The 24,442-nt window shown below is 52.2% G+C and overlaps 2 protein-coding genes and 1 non-coding gene across 6 annotated transcripts in view; 1 reads left to right on the plus strand and 2 right to left on the minus strand.

The window, feature by feature from the left end:
• Nucleotides 1-4,113: 4,113 nt before the first annotated feature.
• Nucleotides 4,114-8,836, minus strand: SAMD10 (sterile alpha motif domain containing 10). 4 transcript variants are annotated; one of them, XM_055433160.2, is made up of 5 exons: nt 8,608-8,836; nt 6,433-6,614; nt 6,181-6,352; nt 5,735-5,875; nt 4,115-5,509 (listed from the first exon to the last, which is right to left on the minus strand). In XM_055433160.2, the coding sequence occupies exons 1-5, from the start codon at nt 8,696-8,698 to the stop codon at nt 5,499-5,501; spliced, it is 597 nt and encodes a 198-aa protein (XP_055289135.1). In that variant the 5' UTR covers nt 8,699-8,836; the 3' UTR covers nt 4,115-5,498. The 4 variants fall into 4 exon arrangements, 2 of the variants coding, with proteins under 2 accessions (XP_055289135.1, XP_055289125.1); XM_055433150.2 differs by having other exon boundaries at nt 4,115-5,532; XR_016039147.1 differs by having other exon boundaries at nt 4,114-5,509; nt 5,735-6,352.
• Nucleotides 8,837-10,287: 1,451 nt separating this feature from the next.
• Nucleotides 10,288-24,442, plus strand: part of PRPF6 (pre-mRNA processing factor 6) — a 35,678-nt gene continuing 21,523 nt past the window's right edge. The window contains exons 1-8 of the mRNA XM_055433042.2: nt 10,288-10,488; nt 12,198-12,366; nt 13,860-13,978; nt 16,693-16,771; nt 17,213-17,389; nt 17,586-17,741; nt 23,495-23,589; nt 24,012-24,168. Of these exons, the coding sequence (XP_055289017.1) occupies nt 10,418-10,488; nt 12,198-12,366; nt 13,860-13,978; nt 16,693-16,771; nt 17,213-17,389; nt 17,586-17,741; nt 23,495-23,589; nt 24,012-24,168 (1,023 nt within the window). The 5' untranslated portion in view covers nt 10,288-10,417. The remainder of the gene's footprint in view (nt 10,489-12,197; nt 12,367-13,859; nt 13,979-16,692; nt 16,772-17,212; nt 17,390-17,585; nt 17,742-23,494; nt 23,590-24,011; nt 24,169-24,442) is intronic.
• On the minus strand, nt 15,374-15,480 carry LOC129535576 (U6 spliceosomal RNA). The gene has a single exon (XR_008681684.1). It is a non-coding gene; the product is annotated as a U6 spliceosomal RNA (small nuclear RNA).

Below are 24,442 nucleotides of genomic sequence, written 5' to 3' on the forward strand. Positions count from 1 at the left end.
CTGCAGAGCAAGTGGACAGACCCGCCGGGCCCACTCAGGACCTGAAAATGGGCTGTCCTTGATCCCTCCCCCAGACAGGCCCACACTCTGGCCTGAGGAGGGGGAGCCTGCTGGCCTGTGCTTTTAGTCACAAGGGGAAGGTTGGGGGTGGGGGGGATTAGTTCTGGTTTAGGGGAGGGGCTGCCCAGCCAAAGTCTCCCTGGATGGCCAGGAGACACCATCAGTTTGGAACAATCTAGCCCTGTCCTGAGACCCTCACATGCTCCAGGGGGCTCCCTGTCTCCAGACACACCACCGCAGAGAGCCCCAGGAAAGGGAGGCCAAGGACACCCCTCGGGGGCCAGTTATGACACCAGTGTGGCTGTGGGTCACAGCTGTGCTGGCCTGGCACCTAGGAACACCTTCCCCGACAGCCCTGCCCAGACCCGAGGCCATGCCTGGGACCTGAGCTGACACCCTTGCATTCTTTTCCCCAGGACATGGTCTAAACAGCCAGGTGGGCGCTAAGGGCCCCGCCCTCCCTAGCTGCACACATACCTTCTCCAGTCCCTGTGCCAGCAGAACTGCCCTCCCGCAGCCTCTGCTCCACCGTGTTTCCAGCCGCAGCCCCTCCAACCAGATGGACACCTCATGCTGGACCCCTCCATTGCTCCTCTCCTGACTGGCCTCCTCGCCTCCACCCTCAAGAAATGCTCTGTCCCCAACCTACAGGCCCACCAGCCCCACTCCAGAGACCACAGACTCTGAAAGCTGGGGCAACTCTGAGTCCAGCCCAGTGGGTCCTCCCACAGGGACTCTCAAGGCCACAGAAGGTGGTAGGGATGTGTGGGCAGGTGATCCCTCCCCTGATGATTTCTAACTAACTTCTTTCTGTTTTTTTCAGGTCAAGCCTCATGGCATGTGAGATCTTAGTTCCCCGACCAAGGATGGACCCTGAGCTCCCAGAGTTTGCAGCGTTAAATCTTAACCACTGGACCACCAGGGAAGTCCCCTCACTAACTTCTATCAGAGAAAAACGGAAGGATCTGCTGTGCCTAGGAGGTCCAGAGGCCCTCTGGGCAGGATGAGGTCAGAGATCAGGGCAGTCACTGCCCATGGCCACAGGGTGGCCTGTATCCAGGGCCTGAGGGAGGTGGGTAAAGGTCCAGAGGGCTCTAAACAAACTTCTCTGGAAGTGCTCACACTGATGTTTCCAAGGAGACAACCCAACAGCAGTCACCCCAACCCCACGATGACCCCAGCAACCAGTGGTGTGGGTACCTGCTGAGCCCGGCCTTTCCAGTCCTCCTCCAGCCTGGGTGGAGAATTCAGAGTTGGGTGGTTGGGGGCCAGAGCTGGCCTAGGAGGCAGAGACCCTCCTTCCATCCAAGGCCTGTGACTCGCGCTCCAGGAGGAGAACGGGCTTCTACCCTCCCTGAGGAGCCAGCAGGGTCGCAGAGATGGGACCCTCACTGGGGTGGAAAGGAGTGCCACGCGCTGACCGCAGGCGACGCTGGAGGCGGGACTGCGGTCCAGGCCGCTCAGCCCGGGACCCCGGCCTAGGCCCGGGCGCGCGGATGAGGCTGGCCCGGGGACGCACACCTGGAGGCTGGCCTCGCCACCCACCTGTCACCTGCGGTGGGTGCGGGCCCGGCCTGGCCCCGGAAGGGCCGATCCCGCGAGCCTTGGGGGGGGTGCCCAAAGGCAGTGAACCAAAATGGCGACTTTTTCTGGAGAAGGAGGAGGCAGGGACGCGGCGCCGACGCGGGGCGCGGGGCGCGGCGCTGGGGTCCGGGCGCGGCGGGGGCGGCGGGCGGGGGCTCGGGGCCCGGCCCTCCCTATTTGCGCGCGGGGTCAGGGTCGGGGGCGCGGCCGGCGCGGGGGCCGCCCGGGGGCGCGGCCGAGGGCGCGGCGGGGCGCTTACCTGCGGCGCCCAGCAGGCCGGGGCCGGGCGGAGGCCGGGGCCGGGCCGGGCCGGGCCGGGGCGCGGGGCGAGGGGCGCAGGGTCCAGGCGGCGCAGGCTGCGCGCCGCGGTGCGCACATGCGCGCTCCCGCCCCTCCCACCTTTGACAGTTTTACTGTTGGGGGGAGGGGGCGAACTCTCGCGGTATTCCTGCTGCTGCTCGGCGACGGGAGAGACGGGTCGGGGGAGGGGGCCTGTTCGGCCATTCCCTAGCCCCGCTGCCGGTCCGTCCCCTGCGTGGGCTGGGCCGCCAGAGCAAAGTGGCCAGTGACGCCTCCGTCGGGCCGGAGGCGGTTTTCAGACACTGGGGTAAACTGAGGCATGGTGGGGCGCTGGGTGCTGTCCCAAACCCAGCGCGCACGGATGGAAGCGATTAGGCATCTCTACAACCTGGCCCAGGGAGACTTTGAACTCCTGGCCCCGGGGGCCTTGAGCCTGCCAAGCAGGATCCAGCCTCCTTTCCAATCAGCCCTGTAACCACGTCTGCCTGTGGCCACCCTCGGGAAATGGCCTGGCTCCTGGCAGTGCCGGAGCAGTTTGAGGCCTGTGGGCTTTCCTGGGGTTGCTGATCATTCTCTTGCTAATTTGGGGGGTGGTCCTAGACCAGCCACCAGTGCCTTGCTCCTCTGTGCCCCAGAACTGGGCCCTCCCCGGGGCTGCTGGTATCAGGTCTGGATGTGACAGCGCTGCCACCTCACCACAACTTGGAATGAATGAAGTAGAGTAGGGGAGTAGTTTGGAACTGGAGGCACAAGGAGCTCCCCTTTCCCCGAGGCCCTTTCCGCTACCTCTGCTTGTCCACACTGGAGCAGGTGCGGCTGCCCAGGGCAAAGCTCATGGGCAGATGTGCATCCTGTTCTCCCAGGGACCCTTTGGAGCTGCTTCTCTCAAGGCATGTCCACTCTGGGGCAGAGGCAGGGCGGAGCCCTCTGTGGGGGGGTCAGTCAGTCCTTCGCTTAGAAATCAGAGCCAGAGAGGCCTATGTGATCCCTCCTTAGTTCACTGTGCCCACCCCAGGGTCATGACCTGCAGGATTTTGGGAGGTAGTCACTATGTATGCCCTGATGCGTCCAAGGCTATAGCTTTCCCCGTGTAAGTCAGCATGTATGGCATGTCAACCCCTCTGTGTAGGTGTGTGTCTGCATGACCACGTGTGTCAAGCCATCAGGGGGTCAGGGTGTGTCTGTGTCCCATGCTAGGTGGGAAAGATGCCTGTCATATGTTAGTACCCAAATGGTTGTCCAGGTCTTAGGGAATGTGTGTCCAGGCCACAGGGGAACATGTGATGTCGAGTGTATTGTGTGTGGGGGGTGCACTGTGCCTGGTGTTTTCTGTGTGTTAGGAGGTCACAGGATGCTGGGACCCTGTGTGTCACTGTGTTGTACATCTGGACACAGGTGTCTATGTGCCTCTGTGTTGGTGTCCAGGCTGCAGGGGCCTCTCTGTTAGTATTTGTGTATGCCTGGTTGCTGTGTGGGTACGTATGGGGGCATGTACTGTGACCCGTGTGTTTCTTATATCAGGGCATTACCTTCTGTGAGGGGCTAAATGGGGACCCCCCAAAAGATAGTCATTTCAGGTTGCTGGAATCAATGAGTGGGACCTTATCTGGAATGAGGGTTTTGCAGATGTGATTAGGTTAAGGATCTTGAGATGCCAAGATCATCCTGGCTTGTCCAGGTGGGCCCTACCTCTCAAGACAAGTGTCCCTGTAGGAGAGAGATATGACACAGAGGTGATGGGACCCCAGAATTCAGGATGGAATGGTGTGTCCATGAGCTCAGGGATCTCCTGGGGCAGCCCCTAGAAGCTGAGAGAGACAAGGAGGTGTTCTTTTGTGAGTCCTGGAAGGAGTGCTGCAGGATTTCAGACTTGTGGCCTGTAGTACAACGAGAAAGCTCGTTTCTGTTGTGTTAAGCCTCCTCGTTGTGGTCATTTGTTAAGGCAGCCCTAGGAACCTAACACACCTGTGTCTGCGTCTGGGCGCAGCCCACCTGGCAGCCAAGGCGGGCAGGGTCTTGGTTGGGGTAAACAGGTGCTCAGCCAGGGTGGGACACCACTGCCCCCTAGTGGCCCCAGCTGGAGGCAGGTGCTCAGGGCACCCCCTCCTCCCAGGCCCAGGCTTGTGCCCCCTACCAAAGCTCTGAGCACCACCCCACATGCCTGGATGGTCTCAGTCAGACACCACACTCCGGGCACTTGAGAAACAAGTTTATTTCTGATTCTTTTGTCAGAATATAAAAACGCAAAACAAGGAAGACGAGACAGGAACACAGTGAGGTTGAGGGAGTAAGACAAGGAGGTACTAGGGGAGAGAAGAAGGATCCCTGGAAAGGGTCATGTCATGATGGCATGAGGTGGCTAGGGATATTCAGGGCAGCTGGGAAGGACGAGGGGCTTCCCATGGTGGGTGCACAGGGTGGGAGGCACCAGGCCAGTTGTTCAAATTCCATGTGAGACCCGCAACAACCAACTTCCCATCCTGAGGCCGGCTCAGGGCACAGCATGGGGGCTCATGGCTCAGCACCAACTGACCCGAGGTTTTCAGAGTCCTCTTGGGGAGTGAGTGGGCAGAGGAACAAGAGGTGGGGGCTGCCGGGACCACCCTAGATCTCCCTCTGCTCAGCTGCACCAGTCCCAAATCTGGAGCCCTCTGACCCACTGAATGGTTGCATGGGTCTCCATTCTTGGTTGCATGCTGGCTGGGTCTCCCCTGGGTGGGCAGGGGGTGATACTGTCAAGACAGCTCTTGTGTGGATCCAGGTTTCCTGGAATGCCCACCCCTGATTATGCCTGGAAGGCAGTCTCCGTGACCCTGGGAGGAGACAGCCATCCTGCAACCTAAGGCCAGGACATAGCTGAGCCTGGTATTGGTGCTGCGTGTGGTCCTCCTTGTGTCTGTCAGGTCTTGGGTGTGAGTCCCAGTTCCCACAAGTAGATGGAACATAGTAAGGGTTTCAGAAATGAGTGAGAGCACCTGACATGGTGCCCAGCTGGGGCCTGTGCTGATGACCACTCTCTGGGTGGGAACAGGGGAGGGGCACACACCAAAGGGAGCCTTGGCAGTTCATCCCACCTGTGCGGGCAGTCCTCTCAGGGCTGGGGAAGGGTGTGAATGGGGCAAGGGGCAGACCTCTGGCCCTGGGAGGGGGCAGGGTGCCTAGAAGACGCATGACTCAGCAGGCAGTGGAGGGCGAACATCAACACGGGTGAAGGGAATATAAATAAACAGGCTCCCTGGGAGTCTGGGGGGATGTCCAAATCTGCTCTGGCTCCAGGTGGCTTCCCTGCATGCTGCCAGCAGCACCAGGGGGTGGGCCTGGGCTCAGGTCCTGGTAGGAAGGACCCCCACCTGGTAGGCGGCCCCTGCCTACCTGCTCACCCTACTCTCAGGCAAGCCCGGAGCGCACAACCAGAGATGGTTGGCGGTGGCGATGCTGGTCCCACCTGTCCACTGGGCTAGGCTTGGCCACGCAGGGTCTGAGGGACTGCGAGACCAGCTCTGCTTCTTCCTCACTGGGGCTCCGGTCACAGTGCTGGGGTCCGGATTTCAAGCCTAGGCAGCAGCTAGGACATGTTTCCGAAGGAAGCTAAGAGGTGGATGGGGGTAAGGAGAGTCGGGGGCCTCTGGCATTGTCCCCTCTGCCTGGGTGCAAGATGGCCCTTACTGAGGTCCCGGGCCACCCTCCTGAGGTCAGTGTGCCCACCCTGCACCCCAGGGCTCCTCCAGGCCCAGTCCCCTACCCCCAGGCCTGTCTGAGCAGGTCGGCTCTCTTGGCTCCTCCCACTGACCTTGGCTGAGCAGCTGCAGGCTCCGCCCCTCCTCGCGCACCTGCAGGTGCAGCAGCTGCTGCAGCACCTCCTGCTGCTGCGCCTCCTGCGCCAGCCCCATCCGCTGCAGCTTCTCTGCGTTCAGCCGCAGCAGCGCCCGGCCTGTGAGGGAGGGGACAGGGGTGAAGCCCAGGTCACCATCCACAGGGCTTCAAGAGCACAGGCGGAGACAGAGGGAAACATAGGTGGGGTGGGCAGAGACAGAGACTCAAAGAGACAAGGCAAGAGAGGGAGAGAGGTGAAGGGAGGGTAAGGATGAATGGAGACGGAGCAGAGCAAAGCCAGGTAACAGCAGAAACAGAGGCACTGGGAGAGATGACGACCCAGAAGAAGAGGAAACCGAGAAAGAGGGGATGGGGGAGGAGCCCCACGCCCCTGCCACACCCCAGTCTCCACCCCCCAGGCACCAGTGATGGCGTGCTGAGAGAAGGCCTCCACATAGACGAGGTAGTTGTGGGGACAGTGCTTCTTGAGCCACTTGCAGACGTCCTGCTGACTCCACAGGACCACGGGCCTCGTCAGGCCACCCAGGGATGGACTCGTGTGGTATAGGCCATAGTGGTCAGAGTACAGCCGGCCCTGTGGGGAGAGGGGTGGCTGGTGGAGAGAGGTGGCGAGCAGGGCAGGTACGGAGGTGGGTATAGTGGGTGGGTGGGTACCTGGGAGGCCTCGGTGCCAGGCTGCTGCAGGAGCTTGACTGGCCGGCCGCCAGCCGCCCTCTGGCTTCGGGAGTCGTGCCATGTGAGGCTGGTACCCGGTGTCCGAGGCAGGGGGCAGGGGATGTTCTCGGCCGACACCGTGTGATCCAGGAGGGTCCGGCAGAAGTTGAAGTGGGCAGTGGCTGCAGAGTAGGGGTGCCTGGTCACAGCGGTCAGGGACAGGGGCTCATCTCCCTGTGAGCTGGCTTCCCGCTGCTCAGCCCGTCTTCCCTCCACTGAAGGGGAGAAGCACTTTCCCAGCTAGGGGTTCACCAGCCCCCTAAACAGAAGGAAGTGTGCAAGAGCTGTCTTCAGGACACCACCTTTGGGAAGCACAGTCTGTACTCTGGCGAGCTGGCTGGATTTTTTTTTTTTTAATTTGGCTATGCTGGGTCTTAGTTGCAGCATGTGGGATCTAATTCCCTGACCAGGGATTGAACCTGGGCCCCCTGCATTGGGAGCATAGAGTCTTAGCCACTGGACCACCAGAGAAGTCCCTTGTTGGATTCTACTTAATTAGAGTGAGACATGCCTGCCGGGGAGCTTCACACTCAGAGCCAGGTGAGGCTAGACTAGCCTGGGTCAGCCCTGACCCCTCCTTGGACTGGCATAGCCACATCCGACCAGGGTGTGCACACAGGACTTGCCTGGGAGGAAAACGCTGGCCCGAGCAGCCTGGAAGCCCCTGTGCGGTGGTGAGACCCCTATGGCTGGGCTGCCTGCCCACATCGTCAAAGGCACCCAGTCCCTGCAGCCCTCCCTGGCATTCCTTCGAGGCTCGGCCTCTTCCTGCTGTGTTCACTGGCTGTGACTCATGAACAAGAAGCTGAACTCAGGGCAAGCCCACCAGGTTCCTACTCCCCTCCGATCCCCTGCAGGCTCCCAGCCCAGGACAGCTCCTGGCACTCCTGCACTGGTCAGCACAGACATGCAGGTTGCAGCCATGTGCTCAGGGACCTCAGCTGACACCTTCTGCTTTCTCTTCCCACACCAACTTCATTATACTCATCACATTTTAGTTTTATGGTCATTTCTGTGCTGGTTGCTGACACAAGTCAGGGGAGGGCAGAGCCCCTCCCAAAGCCTTGCACAGGTCTGTGGACACAGGAAGTGCCCAGAAACATTGTGAATGACTGAGTGGATGGATGTATGGTATCCACAAGTCAACAGCACCCTGGGGACAGACAGAAAGCAAGGCCCAGCCTGCCCCATTTTTCCAGCATCCAGGCCTTGACTCAGCAGGCAGGATGTGGATCCCAGGCTGGGGTCCTCCACCCACCCTGTCAGCAGGACGGGGTGAGAAACCCCTGTTAAGACAGACACAACTCCTCACCCCACTGAGGTTTGGCTTCGGTGATGTGCCCAGAAGGTTTCAATACTGAGGGAAACCCACATGCTTCTTTCACTCTTTCCTTCCCATTCCTGCAACTTTCTGGAACTGGATGGCCACTGGTAACTAAATTTGCGATCTAGGGTCAGACAGAGGGTGTGGCCAGTGTGGCCGCTGCCTAGCCTAGGTGGGTTCTAGTAGGGAGGAAGGAGAATCATTCTAAGCCAGCATCCTGAGGGGATAGGCGCTTGGGTCGCAGGGCTTCACCTAGTGTGGCCTCTGGGCGGAATAACCAGTTGGAAGTCTCTGCCCGCGCTGCACCTGTCTTGGGCCAACCAGGCTCCTCCCATTTCCTCCCCAAGCCCGGGGAGGGCTCTCCGTCCGTCCGTCAGTCCGTCCCTCCCTTCCAATCCCAATGTCAGAATTCCAAGAGGAAATGGGGCGGGGGCTCCCAAGCCGTCCGTGGCCTTGGCCCCTTCTGGGCCCCACTGCAGGGGCCGAGGGAGATTTACTCCGCGCGAAGGAAAAGGTGACCGCAGGGCAGTGCTAGCCTGGAGACAGGAGCCCCGGCGGGTCACCTCCCCAAAGCCAGGGCGCGCCGACCCCCAAGCCCTGACCGCCGCCCCTGCAACCCCCGCCCTCGACTCAGCGCGCGACAAAGACATTGCGGATCCGGTTCGGCCAGGACGCGCCCCCTGTTCCGACCGTGGGGGCCGTTCAGAGTACGCCAGGACCCGCCCCTGTCCCTCCGGTCCTCAGAGCCCGCAGACAGCGATAGCCCCGCGCCCCAATCCAGCCCTGCTCACCATCCACATCCCGACGCTCCCCGAAGCCGGCGCGCACAGCCCCGGCACGGCCTCGCGGGGGGCTCGGCTTGGTTCTCAGCTCCGTGAACATGGGGCCCGCGAGTCCCCCGCCGGTGCACACGCCCCTCGCCGGGCGCAGGGCGGCCCGTGTGGCCGGCGGGGAACGCGCGCCGCCGCCCCGCCCCAGCCGGCCCCGCGCCTGAGCCGGTCCCGGCGCCCGGCGAGTCTGCGCGGCGAGGCACCTGCCGCCGAGCCCTGAGAGCCGGGCGCGCTCCGGGAGCTCCGAGGGGTGTCGGCGGCGCGCGGATCTGCGAGAGCGGAGGGCGGCTGCCAGGGCAAGGGGCGGCCGTGAGCACCTGGGCATGACTCCAAGAACGAGTGATTCTGTGCAGCTGCACGGCATCCAGGCGTCCGCAGGAGCACCTGAGGCAGGAACAGAAAGGGGAAAGGGTCCTACTTTCTCCTGGGACCCTCTGCCCTCTGGGGCTTAGGTCAATGGCCAGACCCACACCTCCCCTCCATTCTCCTATGTCAGTTTACTTACCCATTTCTTTATTCATGCATTCTGCAGACTTCTACGGAGGTCTCCCTTGGAATGGGCACTTGTTTCCCCAGAGAAGCCAGTTTGACCGTCTCAGCCCGCACCACACTGTGAACTTCAGGAGGACATCAGGGTCTCTAACCTGCCTTCTGTAGCTCTGGAATCTGACTCAGTGCCCAGGACGTGGTGTCAAAAAGGGATCGGCTGGGGACAGACAGGAGAGAGAAACTCTGAGGAGGCTGCAGCAGGCAGAAGCACTATGCTTGCTTCAGAACTCCAGTGAGAAGTGTTAGGGTGGGCTGGCAGCTGCCTTCTCCAATAGAAGGCCAGACTCGTGACCAGCTTTTTGCCTGCTCTGCCAACAACCTGATGGCTCTCCCCAGGTATATGTGGGGGCCAGAGAATGTCCCACAGCCATCTCAGCAAAGGTGCACATGGACACTCAGATATGTATGCAGGACAGTCCTGCGTGTCCACCTCAAATGGGTACGGATGGTCTGACTTGCATCTGTGCCTACCAACACACAAGGAATTCACCCACATGTTGTGACCACCCATGCCCACGTACTGGCTTGTTCTGCTGCATTTATTTCCATCAATTAACTCTTTAGGGTCTGGGTTCTGACCCTCTCCAGAGTCACGGGAATGTTCAGGGTATAGTGGCAGTGTGGGAAGGGCCCGAATTGGGCCCAGGAATATGAGTGTTGAGAGCCAGGGCAGTAGACTTCACACGGGGGCACAGCGATCATGACACATACAACCCACCAAGCTCTACACAACGGCCTAGGTGTGCAGCCAGTTCAGGTGTGTTAGGCCCAGACCCACGGCCAGGGCGATTCTGAAGGGCAAAGTGTGTGGCTCAGGGAAGAAGAGAACCCATGGGTCCTGCTAGTACAGGAAGGTCTCAGAAATGCATGGAGAACAGGCTGTAAGCAGGGCCGCCCCTGCTCACTTCGGAGGTCTCACAGGGCTAGCTCAGCAATACATCGTTCTCCCGCGGGGCCAGGAGCAGGCGCTCCCGCGCATGCGCCCTGCGTCTCCGCCCCTTAGCCACGGCCCGGAGCCGCTGGAAGCTGCCGGAAGTCTTGTTTCGTGAACTTCCGCCCGGGGAATCCACCGTGGGTAGGGCTGCGTCGTACGGGGAGTTCTGCTTCCGGGGCACGGTTGACACCGGCGGCAATTGTTTCCTGCGGCGGAACTTAAAGAGTTCTGTGCTGTTTTGCCTTTGGCCAAGGCCGGGGTCTTTTCCATTCTTGGGTCACCGGCGCCATGAACAAGAAGAAGAAGCCGTTCTTGGGCATGCCCGCCCCTCTCGGCTACGTGCCGGGGCTGGGCCGAGGGTGAGGCCTGGAGCGGGCCGCGCGCCGAGGGAAAGGGCCTGGGTCGGGGCTTCCGCCGACGGCGATTGGGAGGACGGGAGCAGGGATGGTTTGGGGTCAGTCTCATCCTTATGGGAAGAACAGCGCGTTGAATTAGGGCAGACCCGAGGGAGGTTGTCTTCCCCGAGGTGGCGGGATGGTTGGAGTTGGCGTGCCGGCTCTGAGCCCCGTTTCAGTCCCCAGGGTGGGTGGCAGCACCATCTTGCCAGTCTGCAGTGGCGAGGTCGCGAGTCCCCGTCATGTAGTCGGAGCACCATGGCTACTTTAACCCCTAGGCTAGGCAGACCTCCCAGCTCTGTCTTGAGCGTGATAGATTCTCTCCCCACAAGCCGGGCTGGAGTCCTCTGTGTGGCCGCTCCCCGGGAATGGTACCTCATTCCCCTCTGAGGTGCTGCTGATCATATTGCTGCTTTTTCAGACTCTCTACTTCCCGAGGGTAGGGGTGGCATTGGTGAGCCTTGGGACTGCGTCCCCCAGGTCAGGTGCCTACCGTATATTGTTGAATAAATGAGCAATCATCATCCTATTTGTTATTCATTTGGTCGAGAAGACTGTTGTTTCTCGTTGGGAGTATTATGTCCAGCGTTATGCACGTTAGAATCCGGGGCACACATAAGTCTTAAGATAATTGACAGGGTTTTTAGTGGACTTGCAGTTTAACAGGAGAGATGAAGTATTTGTGTAAATAAGTACGTAAAGAGAAACGGATTTACAACTCTGGGGGTTCCAGCCACCAACATCCGAGCCAAGTTTAGAAGGAGGATGTAAGGGTGTACAGTTTTGGCAGGGTCAAAGAAGAAACTGACCTATGGTGTGTTGGGCAGTTGAGAAAGAAGATGAAGTGTGGAGGAAGAAGAGGGAATTTCGAGGAATCTGTGTGGGTGGAACTGCGGGAGCAGAGGGACCAGAGCCCCTGTAGGCACTGGTGAGGCAGGTGCCTTAGTATACTGTCCTCAGAGCTGCTTTGAAGCAGAAGGAGAGCTGCATGTGGGGATAGCCAGAATGGGAGGAGGGATTTTGGCGGTAGAGCCTGTAGCATTTGGAGACAGATGGGAGGGTTGTTGCTCAGTTGTGTCCGACTCTTTGCCATTCCGTGGACTGCAGCACACCAGGCTTCCCTGTCCTTCACCATCTCCCGGAGCTTGCTTAAACTCATGTCCATTGAGTCAGTGATGCCATCCAACCATTTCATCTTCTTATCGTCCCCTTCTCCTCCTGCCTTCAATCTTTCCCAGCATCAGGGTATTTTCTAATGAGATGGGAGGGAGAAGGAAGCAAAGTTGATGCAGTGGTGCCTGGGGGAGCACAGCCACCATTGACTGAAACAGCCCAGAGCAGCTGTGGCGTGGGCACAAAGGAGGAACTGCGACTGGGCCACATTGGATTGAGGACCTGGTGGATTGGAAGAGAGGGCTGATTGGCAGGCTGCTGGAAATGGGAGGCTGGGACCTAGAAGCAGGGAGGTCTGGTGCCCAGGCGAATCTCGGAACCTCCTTAGGTTTCTCTCCTGAAGAGGGCAGACTGGCAGTGTCTGAGAGCAAAGCTGTGTGGCGTTCACTGTCTCCAGGCTCTTTGAAGATTTCCCAGAGGAGTTAGAAAAAGGTGTCGTTAGGTGAGAGCTGTGAAGCGTCTTGGCACAGGATAAATGGGCGCCTTGGGGTTTCCTGCAGCGCCACTGGTTTCACCACCCGCTCAGACATCGGGCCTGCTCGGGATGCCAACGATCCTGTGGATGACCGCCATGCGCCCCCAGGCAAGAGGACCGTCGGGGACCAGATGAAGAAGAGCCAGGCTGCAGATGACGATGATGAGGATCTTAATGATACCAATTATGATGAGGTGACTTGTGTGGGACACTGTGCTGGGGGCATTTGATGAGGGGCTTGGAGTAACAGGTATATTGACTTTCAGCTACTCAAGGTTAGGGGACAGCATGTACAGAGTGTGAGGGGGAGCAGGACAAATACAACGAAATGTGCCCTTTTGTGATTGCTTCAGAAGAGATGCACTTGCTAATATTAGAACTGTCACATTGACGTTTTATCTTAGCTGGTCTTTAAAGATGAAAATTTTTTTTTCTTAGACTTATTTTTCTTTTTTGGGGACTGTGCTGGCTCTTCATTGCTGCACGAACTTTCTTTAGCTGTGGCGGGCAGGGGCTACTCTCCAGTTGCAGTGAGAGGGCTTCTCATTGTGGTGGCTTCAGTTGTTGCGGTTCCTGGGTTCTCCAGCACAGGCTTAAGAGCTGTGCTTGGGCTGCTTGCTCTGAGACATGTGGGATCTTCCTGGATCAGGGATTAAACCCATGTCACCTGCATTGGCAGGTGGATTCTTCACCACTGAGCCACTGGGATAGCCCCAGTGAGGGGAATTATAAGTGGAATTGGTGGTAATGTTTGTCTTCATTTGCGTTAGTTCCCATCTTCTTAGTTAATTCTTGTTTGGTCTATGAGTTTTTCTATAGATATATTACATCAGATGGTATTTTTCCTCAGAGGAAAAGATTTGTAAAAATTTAATTTTGAATTAAAAAAATAAAAGTTTAATTTTGAAATAATTTTAAAGTTATAGAGATGTTTCAAAAATAGTATGGAGACTTCCTGCATACCTTTCACAAGTTTCTCCTCATCTTACATATCCCTAGTACTATTACTGTGTATTTTTAAAATTTACTTATTTATTCTTGGTTGTGCAGCACGGTGTGTGTGATCTTAGTTCCCCAACCAGGGACTGAACCAGCACCCCCTGCTTGGGGGTGCATTGGAAACCACTGGACCACCAGGGAAAGTCCTATTTTTATTTTTTTAAGTTTTTATTTATTTATTTTCATTTTTAAGGTATAGCTGATTTGCAATACTGTATTTCTGCTGTACAGCAAAGTGATTCAGTTATATACTTATATACATTCTTTTTTATATTCTTTTCCATTATAGTTTATTACAGGATATTGAATTTAGTTTTCTATGCACCCTAGTACTATTATTGAAACCAGGAAATTAACATTGGCATGGCACTATTTAACCTATAAATCTTACTTCAGATCCCCTGGTTTTTCCACCTGTGTCCTACTCCTGCCTGGGACCCGATCCAGGATCCCACCTTGCATCTTGTGTCTCGTTAGTCTCCTCGATTGGTGTAGATACACTCTCTTGCATGCCCTTGACAATTTTGAAGAGTGCACATCAGCTATTTTGTTATCCTTCAATTTGGGTTTAACTGGTTGAAAAAAAATTGTTGAGCTAGCATTTTGCAGCTAGATGTGTTCTGTTGCTGCCAGTGGGGGTTGTATTGGAGGAGAATCCGCTCCTCTAAGAATGTTGTTTGGTTCTCAGTTTAACGGCTATGCTGGGAGTCTCTTCTCAAGTGGGCCCTATGAAAAAGATGATGAGGAAGCAGATGCTATCTATGCAGCCCTGGATAAAAGGATGGATGAAAGAAGGAAGGAGAGAAGGTAAGCTAGATTATCACTCTTCACTCTGTGTTTATCTCACTTGGCGGGGGTGGAGGGGGATGTGGTTGTTTTTAGGCACACTGTGTAGCATGTGGGATCTTCGTTCCCCAACAGGATTGAACCTGTGACCCCTGCAGTGGAAGCGTGGAGTCCTAACCACTGGACTGCTGCGAAAGTACAGAAAAAGCTTTGATTTATTTCAGACTTGGAGAAAAGTTACAAGAATAGGACATCTGTCTGCTCAGCTTTGAGGTTGCCTGGGGCTCGGTCTGTGACTGTTTCCCAGTAGCCTCAGGGCCTAGGGACTAGAGTGGAGAGTTTAGGAACTCCTTGTTTGACTTTCTGGAAATCCATAGAATTGGGGGGATTATTCTGACTGTGCATTGGGTTTACCATCTTTGAAATGGGTGTGGTGGTACTGCTGAGTGTATATTAAGTAATTTGGAGATTCACTGAAGATAGCAAATGACCATCGAAATCTCTTGGGCAGGCAGCTGTGTCTGGAGAGTCTTGTTGCTCATGTCGTTGTTGGGCTGGGCTGGTAGGGACAGACTGCAGTGAGCTGGAGGGCAAGAGGCTCAGGCAGGCTTAGGTAAGACCCACCCTCCCCCTGCCCCACCACAGGGCCCTCGTGTTTTCCCTCTGGTAGCTCAGGTGGGTGTGTAACACTGATCTTGGGCTGGCATGTCTGTCCTTGATGTTACCTCAGTGGCAACTTTCTGGTTCCTTGTCCTTTACTGGGGAAATTTATGCGAAGTAAACACAGGACTATAATAAGTTTTATTGCTTAATAAAATAAGTTTTATTGCTTTATAAATTTTTTATATTTTTTACTACATAAAGAATGCATTCTCAATGTGGAATATTAGGACAGGGAGGTTTAAGTTTAGGTAAAAGGGTAATGTTTATTCATAAGCCTGGAAGGTGACAGGTAACATTTTGTTTACTTTTTTCTTTCTACTGCTCATTAAACATAGAGTTCTCTTACTTGTCATATGTAGAATTTTTAATTTTTTGAAGGTCTTACTAGAGGCGTGAACTTCTGTTTTTCAGAGAAGTTTTTTTAATCAAGAGTATCATTATTATTTTTTTAATTTATATTTTAATTGGAGGAAAATTGCTTTACAATGTTGTGTTGGTTTCTGCCATACAACAGTACAAAAATATGGAACACTTCGCGAATTTGTGTGTCATCATAGCACACGCATTAATGCATACATGTGTGCTCAGTCGTGTCTGACTCTTGCGATCCCATGGACTGTAGCTCACCAGGCTCCTCTGTCCAGGAATTTCCCAGGCAAGAATACTAGAGTGAGTTGTCAATTCCTATTCCAGGGGATCTTCTCAACCCAGGGATCAAACTCGTGTCTCTTGTATCTCCTGCGTTGGCAGGCAGATTCTTGACTACTGCGCCCCCTGGGAAATCCCATCCTTATGCAGGGGCCATACTAGTCTTCTCTGTATTGTTCCAGTTTTAGTGTATGTGCTGCTGAAGTGAGCACCAAGGGAGTTTTTTTAAAAGCACATTCTTTAATGTGCCTGAGTTTATATGTATTGTAATTAAGTGGTTTTGTGTGTTAAAGAAGACTTGATTGCAATCTTCTGGAATTCATTCATTTAAGAAAACCTGAGTGACATGTATACATTCAGAAAGTTGTATTAAGTAACTTTAGACCACGTAGCCTGCACTGTTCAGTTTGCACATTTGCTTGGCCTGCTTCTGTAGGTGGGCTTTGCTGGGTCCTTTCAGGGTCAGTTTGTCCTGGCGCTGAGTGGTCCATCTTTGTTAACCTGATAGCTGATTATCATTGTACTGCCTTTCCCAATCAGTATAGTCAGAACCGCTTCTTGGGCATGTCTCCTAGGCACACACCCCCCACCCCACCCCTTTACTGAATGACTGCCCAGTTCCTTAGGGTGCCTTTTGTTGCCCTGTCAGTGTTTCTGGTGGATTAGAAGTTGGAACCCAAGGTTTGATTCAAATCATATGGAATGTCATTGGCCAGAAAACCATACGCTGTGATGATGGACTATCTCTGGTCCACGGAGAGGTTTTTGTCTTTTCCAAGCACATCATTCGTCACTGTACATTCAGATTCCTATCTAACCTTATGGATGAAAGCGTGAATCTCAGTGTTGTGAAGTCATCACCACTGGACTGGCGTCCCTCTGGTTTAGCTCACTTGGTTGACTCTTTGTCATCGTTGCCCACTGCTCTCTCTGTTCATGTCAGCCTGGCCTGAGTCACTAGGAACCCATTTGGATGGGCAGCTAGGACTGTGGTTCATCTTTCCTCCTGAGATAAGTATCATAAGATAGAATTTTAAAGAAGTAAATATGCTTGTGTCATGAAGGAGGGCATGGCAACCCACTCCAGTATTCTTGCCTGGAGAATCTCCACGGACAAAGGAGGCTGGCGGGCTACAGCCCATGGGGTCACAAAGAGTCGGACATGACTGAGCAACTAAGCACATCACAACACATACTTGTGTCAAATGCAAGTGTTTATTGTAATAAGACAACTCTTTGGTTGTATCAGGTAGCAAATTGAGTTATTTGGGCATGTGCCCATTGTTGCCTTAAAACAGGTTTGATTTAGCTGCTTAGTGTGTGAAATTACTTTTGTTGGTGATTTAATTAGGAAGGATAATAAAGTGACTTGTTTCAGAATGGACATCCAGGATTTCTAATGTGTACACACATTTTATTTCTAGGGAGCAAAGGGAGAAAGAAGAAATCGAGAAATATCGCATGGAGCGTCCCAAAATTCAGCAGCAGTTCTCAGATCTCAAAGTGAGCAGACGGTGACCTGCTATTCCTCACACCCTTCCCAGCAGAGAACAGAGTCTGTGGGGCTCAGTGATGAGGCTCTGCTCTGTGTTTTGTTCAGAGGGTGGGAGAAGGGCCCTGCGTGCAGAAAGCTCCTCACCAGAGCAGGCGGGACTGATTTTCAGCAGAGTGGCTGATTTTCTTGTAACTTTGTAGCTGTGTCATTTAGATGTCAGGTTTTCTGAGCCTGTCTTCTGGGCTTTGACAGAACAACTTCTATCTGAGTGAAGCAGAGCAGATCCGACAGGTTGATTTTTCTAAGTGAAGTAGAGAAACATGTCTGTATCAGAGCCCTTCCTTCAGGCACCATGATTTGGGTGATAGGGGTCAGGGAGAAAGTAGTTTTTCTGGTGCCTGTGAAATTCTGCCAGAGAATTAATGTTTTGGGGGGCGTGGTGTTTCCAGAGGAAACTGGCAGAAGTCACAGAAGAAGAGTGGCTAAGCATCCCTGAGGTTGGCGACGCCAGAAACAAACGCCAGCGGAATCCCCGCTATGAGAAGCTGACCCCAGTTCCTGACAGTTTCTTCGCCAAACATTTACAGACTGGAGAGAACCACACTTCAGTGGATCCCCGGCAAACTGTGAGCCTCCACAGAGACAGTGGACAGGGCTCCTTCCGTGTGGTCACACAGACCAGTGGTGGGAGCAGTGGGCGGGTGGGGTAGGGGCTGGAGTCCGTCTGACAGGTCAGATGTCAGGCTCCAGTGGAAAGACTTTGGAGAGATGAGAATGAAATGCATGAAAGTGCAGGCCATCCTTTTGTCCTTGCTCCCCCAGCAATTTGGAGGCCTGAACACACCCTATCCAGGAGGACTGAACACCCCATACCCGGGTGGGATGACACCTGGGTTGATGACACCCGGCACAGGTGAGCTGGACATGAGGAAAATTGGCCAGGCCAGGAACACTCTGATGGACATGAGGCTGAGCCAGGTGAGAGCTTGTGTCATGTGTTAGTTTCCTATAGATTATATTAAATAATTTTGGTTTTGCTTATTAAATTTATATACATTTGTGAAAAGTTCACCTTTTGAAATGCTTTGTCATGTGTTAAACAGACCTGTGATGCGTCCAGTTACACAGAGTGGTAGGATTCTGCCCCAGGCTGGTCCTCTGGGGTGGGTACAAGTGTGTTGCACTCGGTGCCAGCAGCAAAGGGCCTCCTGGTGTGGTTTTCCTGCTCCCTCAGGGCCTGGGGTCTGTGGCAGGTAACGGGGCTGCCTGAGGAGCAGCCCAAACAGGCACTCATGACAAGCTACGTGCTTAGTGTTGATGTCACTTAATGCCCTTCCCTGTTTATGTGAAAATTAAATGTGTGTGTCCCTGCCACACCTGAGTGAGTTGTTGTGTCCTTATGGGGTGTGTGCTTGGTTCCTGGCTCCAGAAAACCTTGGCTGGATAAAGACCCTTTCCCGTTATGACATGCTTGTCAGAAACTGAAGGACAGTGCTTTCATATTTAACTATGTACAGATTAAAAACTTTTGCACGACAGAAAGCTCCATAAAGTCAAAAGAATCTGCAAATGAGGAAGGAGTTGTCATGCTCATGAAAACCAGGCCCAGAGTAGCATGTGTGTTGAAGAGAGTGAACCCACACAGATGGATCTGCACACCCACACCACTGGGAACACTTTGTGTTTAACGTTTTTACAGAGAAGATTCACACATACTGAGAAACATAAAAACAGCAGAGTGAACTACTCAACCATTCCTGTTGTTGCAGTGTGAAATTTTTAAATTTAAATTGAGTTTTTGCTATACTTGAGTTTTTATAGTGAGCAAATATTTTATAGGAGAAAAACAACTTCAGTTCAGTTCAGTTCAGTCGCTCAGTCGTGTCCAACTCTCCGCGACCCCATGAATCACAGCACGCCAGGCCTCCCTGTCCATCACCAACTCCCGGAGTTCACTCAAACTCATGTCCACAGAGTCGGTGATGCCATCCAGCCATCTCATTCTCGGTCGTCCCCTTCTCCTCCCGCCCCCAACCCTTCCCAGCATCAGAGTCTTTTCCAGTGAGTCAGCTCGTCGCATGAGGTGGCCAAAGTATTGCAGTTTCAGCTTTAGCATCACTCCTTCCAATGAACACCCAGGATCGATCTCCCTTAGAATGGACTGGTTGGATCTCCTTGCGGTACAAGGGACTCTCAAGAGTCTTCTCCAACACCACAGCACATTTTTGTATTGCTAAATACGTGTTTATAAACTGGAAAGTAGTTCATTATGAGTATCATGGTTTAGTCTTTGATCCTTCGGGTGGTTTCTACATTTTTGTGATCACAGACTATGTTTTGATGAGCTCCTCGTGCTTCTGTCTTTGCCGATTTAGGTGAACATTTTTATAGTATTTTTAAAATGGAATTGTTAGATTGGCATATTTCCACTTAGGTGCCAAAGTGTCTCTCAAAGTCAGGATATCTCTCACTCAGCAACATGGGGGAGCTGACCTCTGTCTTTGCCAGTCTGAGGGGCAAAGCCTGTCCCCTCAAGAGCCTCCACTTACTCTTCATACTTGTTCGTGGTGAAACTGAGTGTCAGTTATGTTCCATGGATCTAGTTTGCTGTTTATTGTTGTGTGTAAAATATGGGATTTTCTTAAAAAAAGAAGCCTTTGTTGTAATTTTTTTGTGCTAAAATTTTTTTTTAAGATAAAAATTTATAGTTTCAACTGTTAAAAATTTTTTGGTTGTTTTTGGTTGTGTTGGGTCTCAGTTGCTGTGCTTGGGCTTTCTCTAGTTGCCGCAAGCGGGGACTGCTCTTCATTGCGGTTCTCAGGCATCATTGCAGTGGCTTCTCTTGTTGCAAAGCACAGGTTCAGGTGCACAGGCTTCAGTAGTTGTGGCGCACAGGCTTAGTTGCTCCACAGCATGTGGAGTATTCCTGGACCAGGGGTCAAACCTATCTCCTCTGCATTGGCAGGCAGATTCTTATCCGCTGTACCACTAGGGAAGTTCCAGTTTTAACCAATTTTAAGTGTATAGGTCAGGGGCACTGAGTACATCCATATAGTGCCCCATCACTACCATCATCTCAGAACTTTCTCGTATTCCCAAACTGAGCCTCTCACTCCCCATCTCCTGGCCAACATCCTATGTTCTGTCTGAATTGATTACTCTGAGAGCTGGTTCATACAGTGACTGACTTTTAGTGATTGGTTTATTTCACTTAGCTTCATTTATGTCCTCAAGGCTCATTCATGTTGTAGCAGATGTCAGGATTTTCTTCCTTTTTAAAGCTTAGTGAGGGACTTCCCTGGTGGTCCAGTGGCTAAGACTGAGCTGTCAATGCAGGGGGCCCAGGTTCCATCCGTAGTCAGGCAACTAGATCCCACATGCTGCAATTAAAGATCCAGCCTGCCACAATGAAAATTGAGGATCCCTGGTGCCACAGCTAAGACCTGGTGCAGCCAAGTAAATAAATAATAAATACTGAAAAAAAAAAAAAAAAGCTGAATGGTATTCCTTTGTATGTATGTATAAACCACATTTTATACATCTGTCATGACACTTCTACCTTGTGGCAATTGTGACAATTGCTGCTATGAGCCTTGGTGTACCTGTTCAGGTCCCTGTTTTTACTTCCTTTCAGTATAAACTCAGAAGTGGGATTTCTGGATCATGTGTTAATTCTCGGTTTACGTTTTTGAAGAACCTCCATACTGTTTTCCAGCAGGCCACCACTGTGCAAGGGCTCCAGTTTCTCTGCATCCTTGACAACACTGGTTATTTTCTGACATTTTCCTAGTAGGTGTCCTCATGGGTGTGAGGTAGTAGCTTATTGTGGTTTTCACTGGCATTTCCCTGATTCATGATGTTGAACATCTTTTCTAGTGCTTGTTGGTCATTTGTATCTCTTTTTTGGAGAGATGTCTGTTCAAATCATTGGCCCATTTTTTTCAAGAACTTGTTTTTTTTTGCTGTGCTGTGTGGCTTGCAGGATCTTATTTCCCCCTCCAGGGATTGAACTTGGGCCTTTGACAGTGAAAGCACTAAGACCTGACCACTGGACTGCCAGGGAGTTCCCTGGGTGGTTTGTTTTTTTGAGTTTTAAGAGTTTTCCTTGTATTTTAGATAATAATTCTTTATCCGTTATGTCGTCTCTAAATGTTTTCTCCTGGCTGTGGCCTGTCTTCATTCTCTTGACAGTGTCTTTCACAGACAGAAATTTTTAATTCTGATGAAGTCCAGCTTATCAGTTCTTCCCATCATGAATTGTGCCTTTTATGTGGTATCTAAAAAGGTCATTGCCAAACCTCAGGTCATGTCAGTTTTCTCCTGTGTTATTGTCTGTGAGTTTTATAGTTTTGCATCTTATTTAAGTCTGTAATTCCCCCTCCTTTTTTAAAAAACTTAAACTGCATATGCTGCTGCTACTGCTAAGTCGCTTCAGTCATGTGCGACTCTGTGCGACCCCATAGACGGCAGCCCACCAGGCTCCCCTGTCCCTGGGATTCTCCAGGCAAGAACACTGGAGTGGGTTGCCATTTCCTTCTCCAATGCATGAAAGTGAAAAGTGAAGTTGCTCAGTCGTGTCTGACTCTTAGCGACCCCATGGACTGCAGCCTACCAGAGCATACTAATTTTTAATATTTTTAAAATTAATAAAATTTTTTTGCTTGCCTCATGTGGCATATCAGGTCTTAGTCCCCTGACCAGGGATCAAACCTGTGTCCCCTGCGTTGGAAGTGCAGAATCTTAACCACTTAACCAGAGTCAGGACCACCAGGGAAATTCTGTGATTCCTTTTGAATTAACTTTTGTAAAGAGTGTAAAATCTGTGTCTCAATTTATGTATTGTTTTTTAATTAATTACTTTCTTTTTGGCTGTGCTGTGTCTTCGTTGCTGCTCAGGCTTTTCTCTAGTTGCGGTGTACAGGCTTCTCATTGCAGGGGCTTCTCTTGCTGACCACAGGCTTTAGGATGCTCAGGTTTCAGTAGTTGTGGCACATGGGCTCAGTAGTTGCAGCTCCTGGGCTCTAGAGCACAGGCTCAGTCATTGTGGTGCACAGGCTTAGTTGCTCTGCAGTATGTGGGATCTTCCCAGATCAGGGATCCAACCTGGGTCTTCTGCATTGGGGCTGATTCTTTACTTCTGAGCCACAAGGGAAGCCCTTCAGTTCATGTTTTGCATGTGGGTGTCCACTTCTTTCATACCATTTGTCAACAGAGATTCTTTCTGCATTGTGTTGCCTTTGCTCCTTTGTCGGACATTAGTTGGCTGAACTTGTGTGGATCCATTTCTGGGTTCTCTGTTCTGTTGACCGATTTGTCTTTTTTTTCCCCATTACCACACTGTCGTCATTACTGTAACTTTATAATAAGTCTCTAAGTTGGGTTGTATTCTCCAGGTTTGTTCTTCTGCTTTGGTTTTGCGTTGGCTGCTCTGGATCTCTTACCTCCTCTCTATGTAAACTTTAGAATCAGCTTGTCAGTATTGCAGGTAACTTGCAGGGATTTTGACTGGGGATGCATTGAATCTCCAGATCAAGGTGGCAAGAACTGATGTCGCGTGACAGCACTAAGCTTTCTGACCATGAGCACGAAAACTCTCTCCATTGATTTATTGTTTGATTTCATTCATTAAGGTTTTGGAGTTTTCTTCTTATAGATCTTGTACGTATTTGTTAGATTAATTGTCTAGGTACAATTGACACTGAACTTTGTGGGGTTTAGGGGCATTGGCCTGTGTGCACTCAAGGACTGTCCCACGGCAGTGGGTTCAGCTGGCTACAAATCGCCTAGCCCTCTGGTGCGTGCTGAGGGGGGAATCCGAGTGCAGGTGGACCCGTGTAGTTCAGCCTGTGGTCAGGGTGCATCGTGCTTCACAGTTTGGAGTGCTCCTCTAAGTATTGTTGTGTTTGTACTTTTAGATTCCAAGTGTTCCCTGCTGGTGTGTGGGATAGCGATAGGTATTAGCCTTGTGTTCCGCAGCCCTGCTGTGACTACCTGTTAATTCTGGGAGGTTTTTGTTGATTCTTTTGGATATTCTACAGAGATAATCCGTTGCCTGCAAATGAAGGGAGTTTGATTTTTTTCCTTCTCATTGCTTAAGTTAACTGCAAACAAAGGGAGTTATTTCTTCTTTCATATCACTTTTCCTTTTATCCTTTTCTTGTCTTGCTGCAATTTTGATAATTTTTTACCCAGGCTTTTTATTTTGTTGTTGTCATGACAACTTTAAGACTCACAGCTTTTAAAAACAATTAATTTTTTGGCTGTGCCAGGTCTTAGTTGCAGCCTGTGGGATCTAGTTGTCTGACCAGGGATTGAACCTGGGCCCCTGCATTGGGAGTGTGGAGTCTTAGCCACTGGACCACCAGGGAAGTTCCTTGTGACTCACAGCTTGAGAGAATACTACAGTGAATTGCTGTGTGAAAATGTAAAGAACACTAGTTGAAGTCTCTGACTTCTGGGTTTCACTCATTCTTGGATGGCCTTATGTTCAGTTGGGTTTTCCCCCTGGGATTTTATGGTTTCCTTTTTTTAATGTAAGTTTTTGTTCTGTATAGGTGAAATTTGCTCATTATTGTTAAAACTATTGTTTGAGTAAGTTGTTTTCTTTCTTTAAAAGTTTCTGTGTCCACTGAGAGTTGGGATTATGGGAAGGGGTTTCAGGGACCCTCCAAGGACTTCGTTCCAGGCATTCCTGGCTCTGTCCAACCAACTGGGCTCGGCCTGTCTTGCAGGTGTCTGACTCCGTGAGTGGGCAGACTGTGGTCGACCCCAAAGGCTATCTGACGGATTTGAATTCCATGATTCCGACCCATGGAGGGGACATCAAGTGAGTACCCTGGAGGGCTGGCGGCTGGATAGGCTCAGGTTCCTGGGAACATATTGGATTTTATTTGAAAAATATGCAGCCAAAATGTGACTGTTCTAAAAAAGAGTGGAATTGATTGATTTTCCATTCAAAGTATATGGATGTTAAATTTGTTACAGGTAACATTCAAAATCTATGTGTATGCCAAACTAGTGAGCAGTTTGCGAATTGTCTCCCATGCTTCTGACCTAGTCCTGATGTTCGGTGCCTGTGTGCATGGAGGTGCAGTAGGCTTGGGAGGGTGCCGACCAAGTTCTCACTTGGTTCTGTCACCAGGGACATCTGATGTGACAGTTGGATGTTGTGTCCAAGGGGGTGCCTCCTCTGGCCAGGCCCATACACAGCACGTGGCAGTATGACCCTGTGCTTTCTTGCCTGCACAGTGACATCAAGAAGGCAAGATTGCTCCTAAAGTCTGTTCGGGAGACAAACCCTCACCACCCGCCAGCCTGGATCGCATCAGCCCGCCTGGAGGAAGTCACTGGCAAGCTGCAAGTGGCTCGGAACCTCATCATGAAAGGGACGGAGATGTGCCCCAAGGTAGGGACCCTCTCTGAGGTTGCACCACACCCTTGAGGGGCCTTGGCATCTGAGCTGCGCCAAATGTTGTGGGAGTGAGCTGGACTTAGAGGGGATTCCTTGCCCCCTTTTGGTGTTGAAGCTCCAGGCAGTGGGACGGGGAGGGGGGAGAAGGGAGAAAAAGCAGAAAAGGGCTTTTCCTGCTTATTTTCACTTGAAGTGAAAACTTGACAGATAACCTTAATGATAGAGAGCAAAACTGGTCAGCCCTTCCCCCTTCCTGACATCAGAACCT

Source organism: Moschus berezovskii, chromosome 15 (genome assembly GCF_049115385.1).
Source record: "Moschus berezovskii isolate FMDL1 chromosome 15, NW_MosBer_1.0, whole genome shotgun sequence".
NCBI classification, from domain to species: Eukaryota; Metazoa; Chordata; class Mammalia; order Artiodactyla; family Moschidae; genus Moschus; species Moschus berezovskii.

Bases quoted from the DNA above. Each gene is read 5' to 3' on its own strand.
- SAMD10 (XM_055433150.2), bottom strand. From the start codon at position 8,698: ATGTTCACGGAGCTGAGAACCAAGCCGAGCCCCCCGCGAGGCCGTGCC. The intron at 6,615-8,607 runs GTGAGCAGGGCT...CCTACTCTGCAG, and splicing joins GGAGCGTCGGGATGTGGATG to CCACTGCCCACTTCAACTTC. The intron at 5,876-6,180 runs GTGCCTGGGGGG...CCTCCCTCACAG, and splicing joins CTCTCAGCACGCCATCACTG to GCCGGGCGCTGCTGCGGCTG.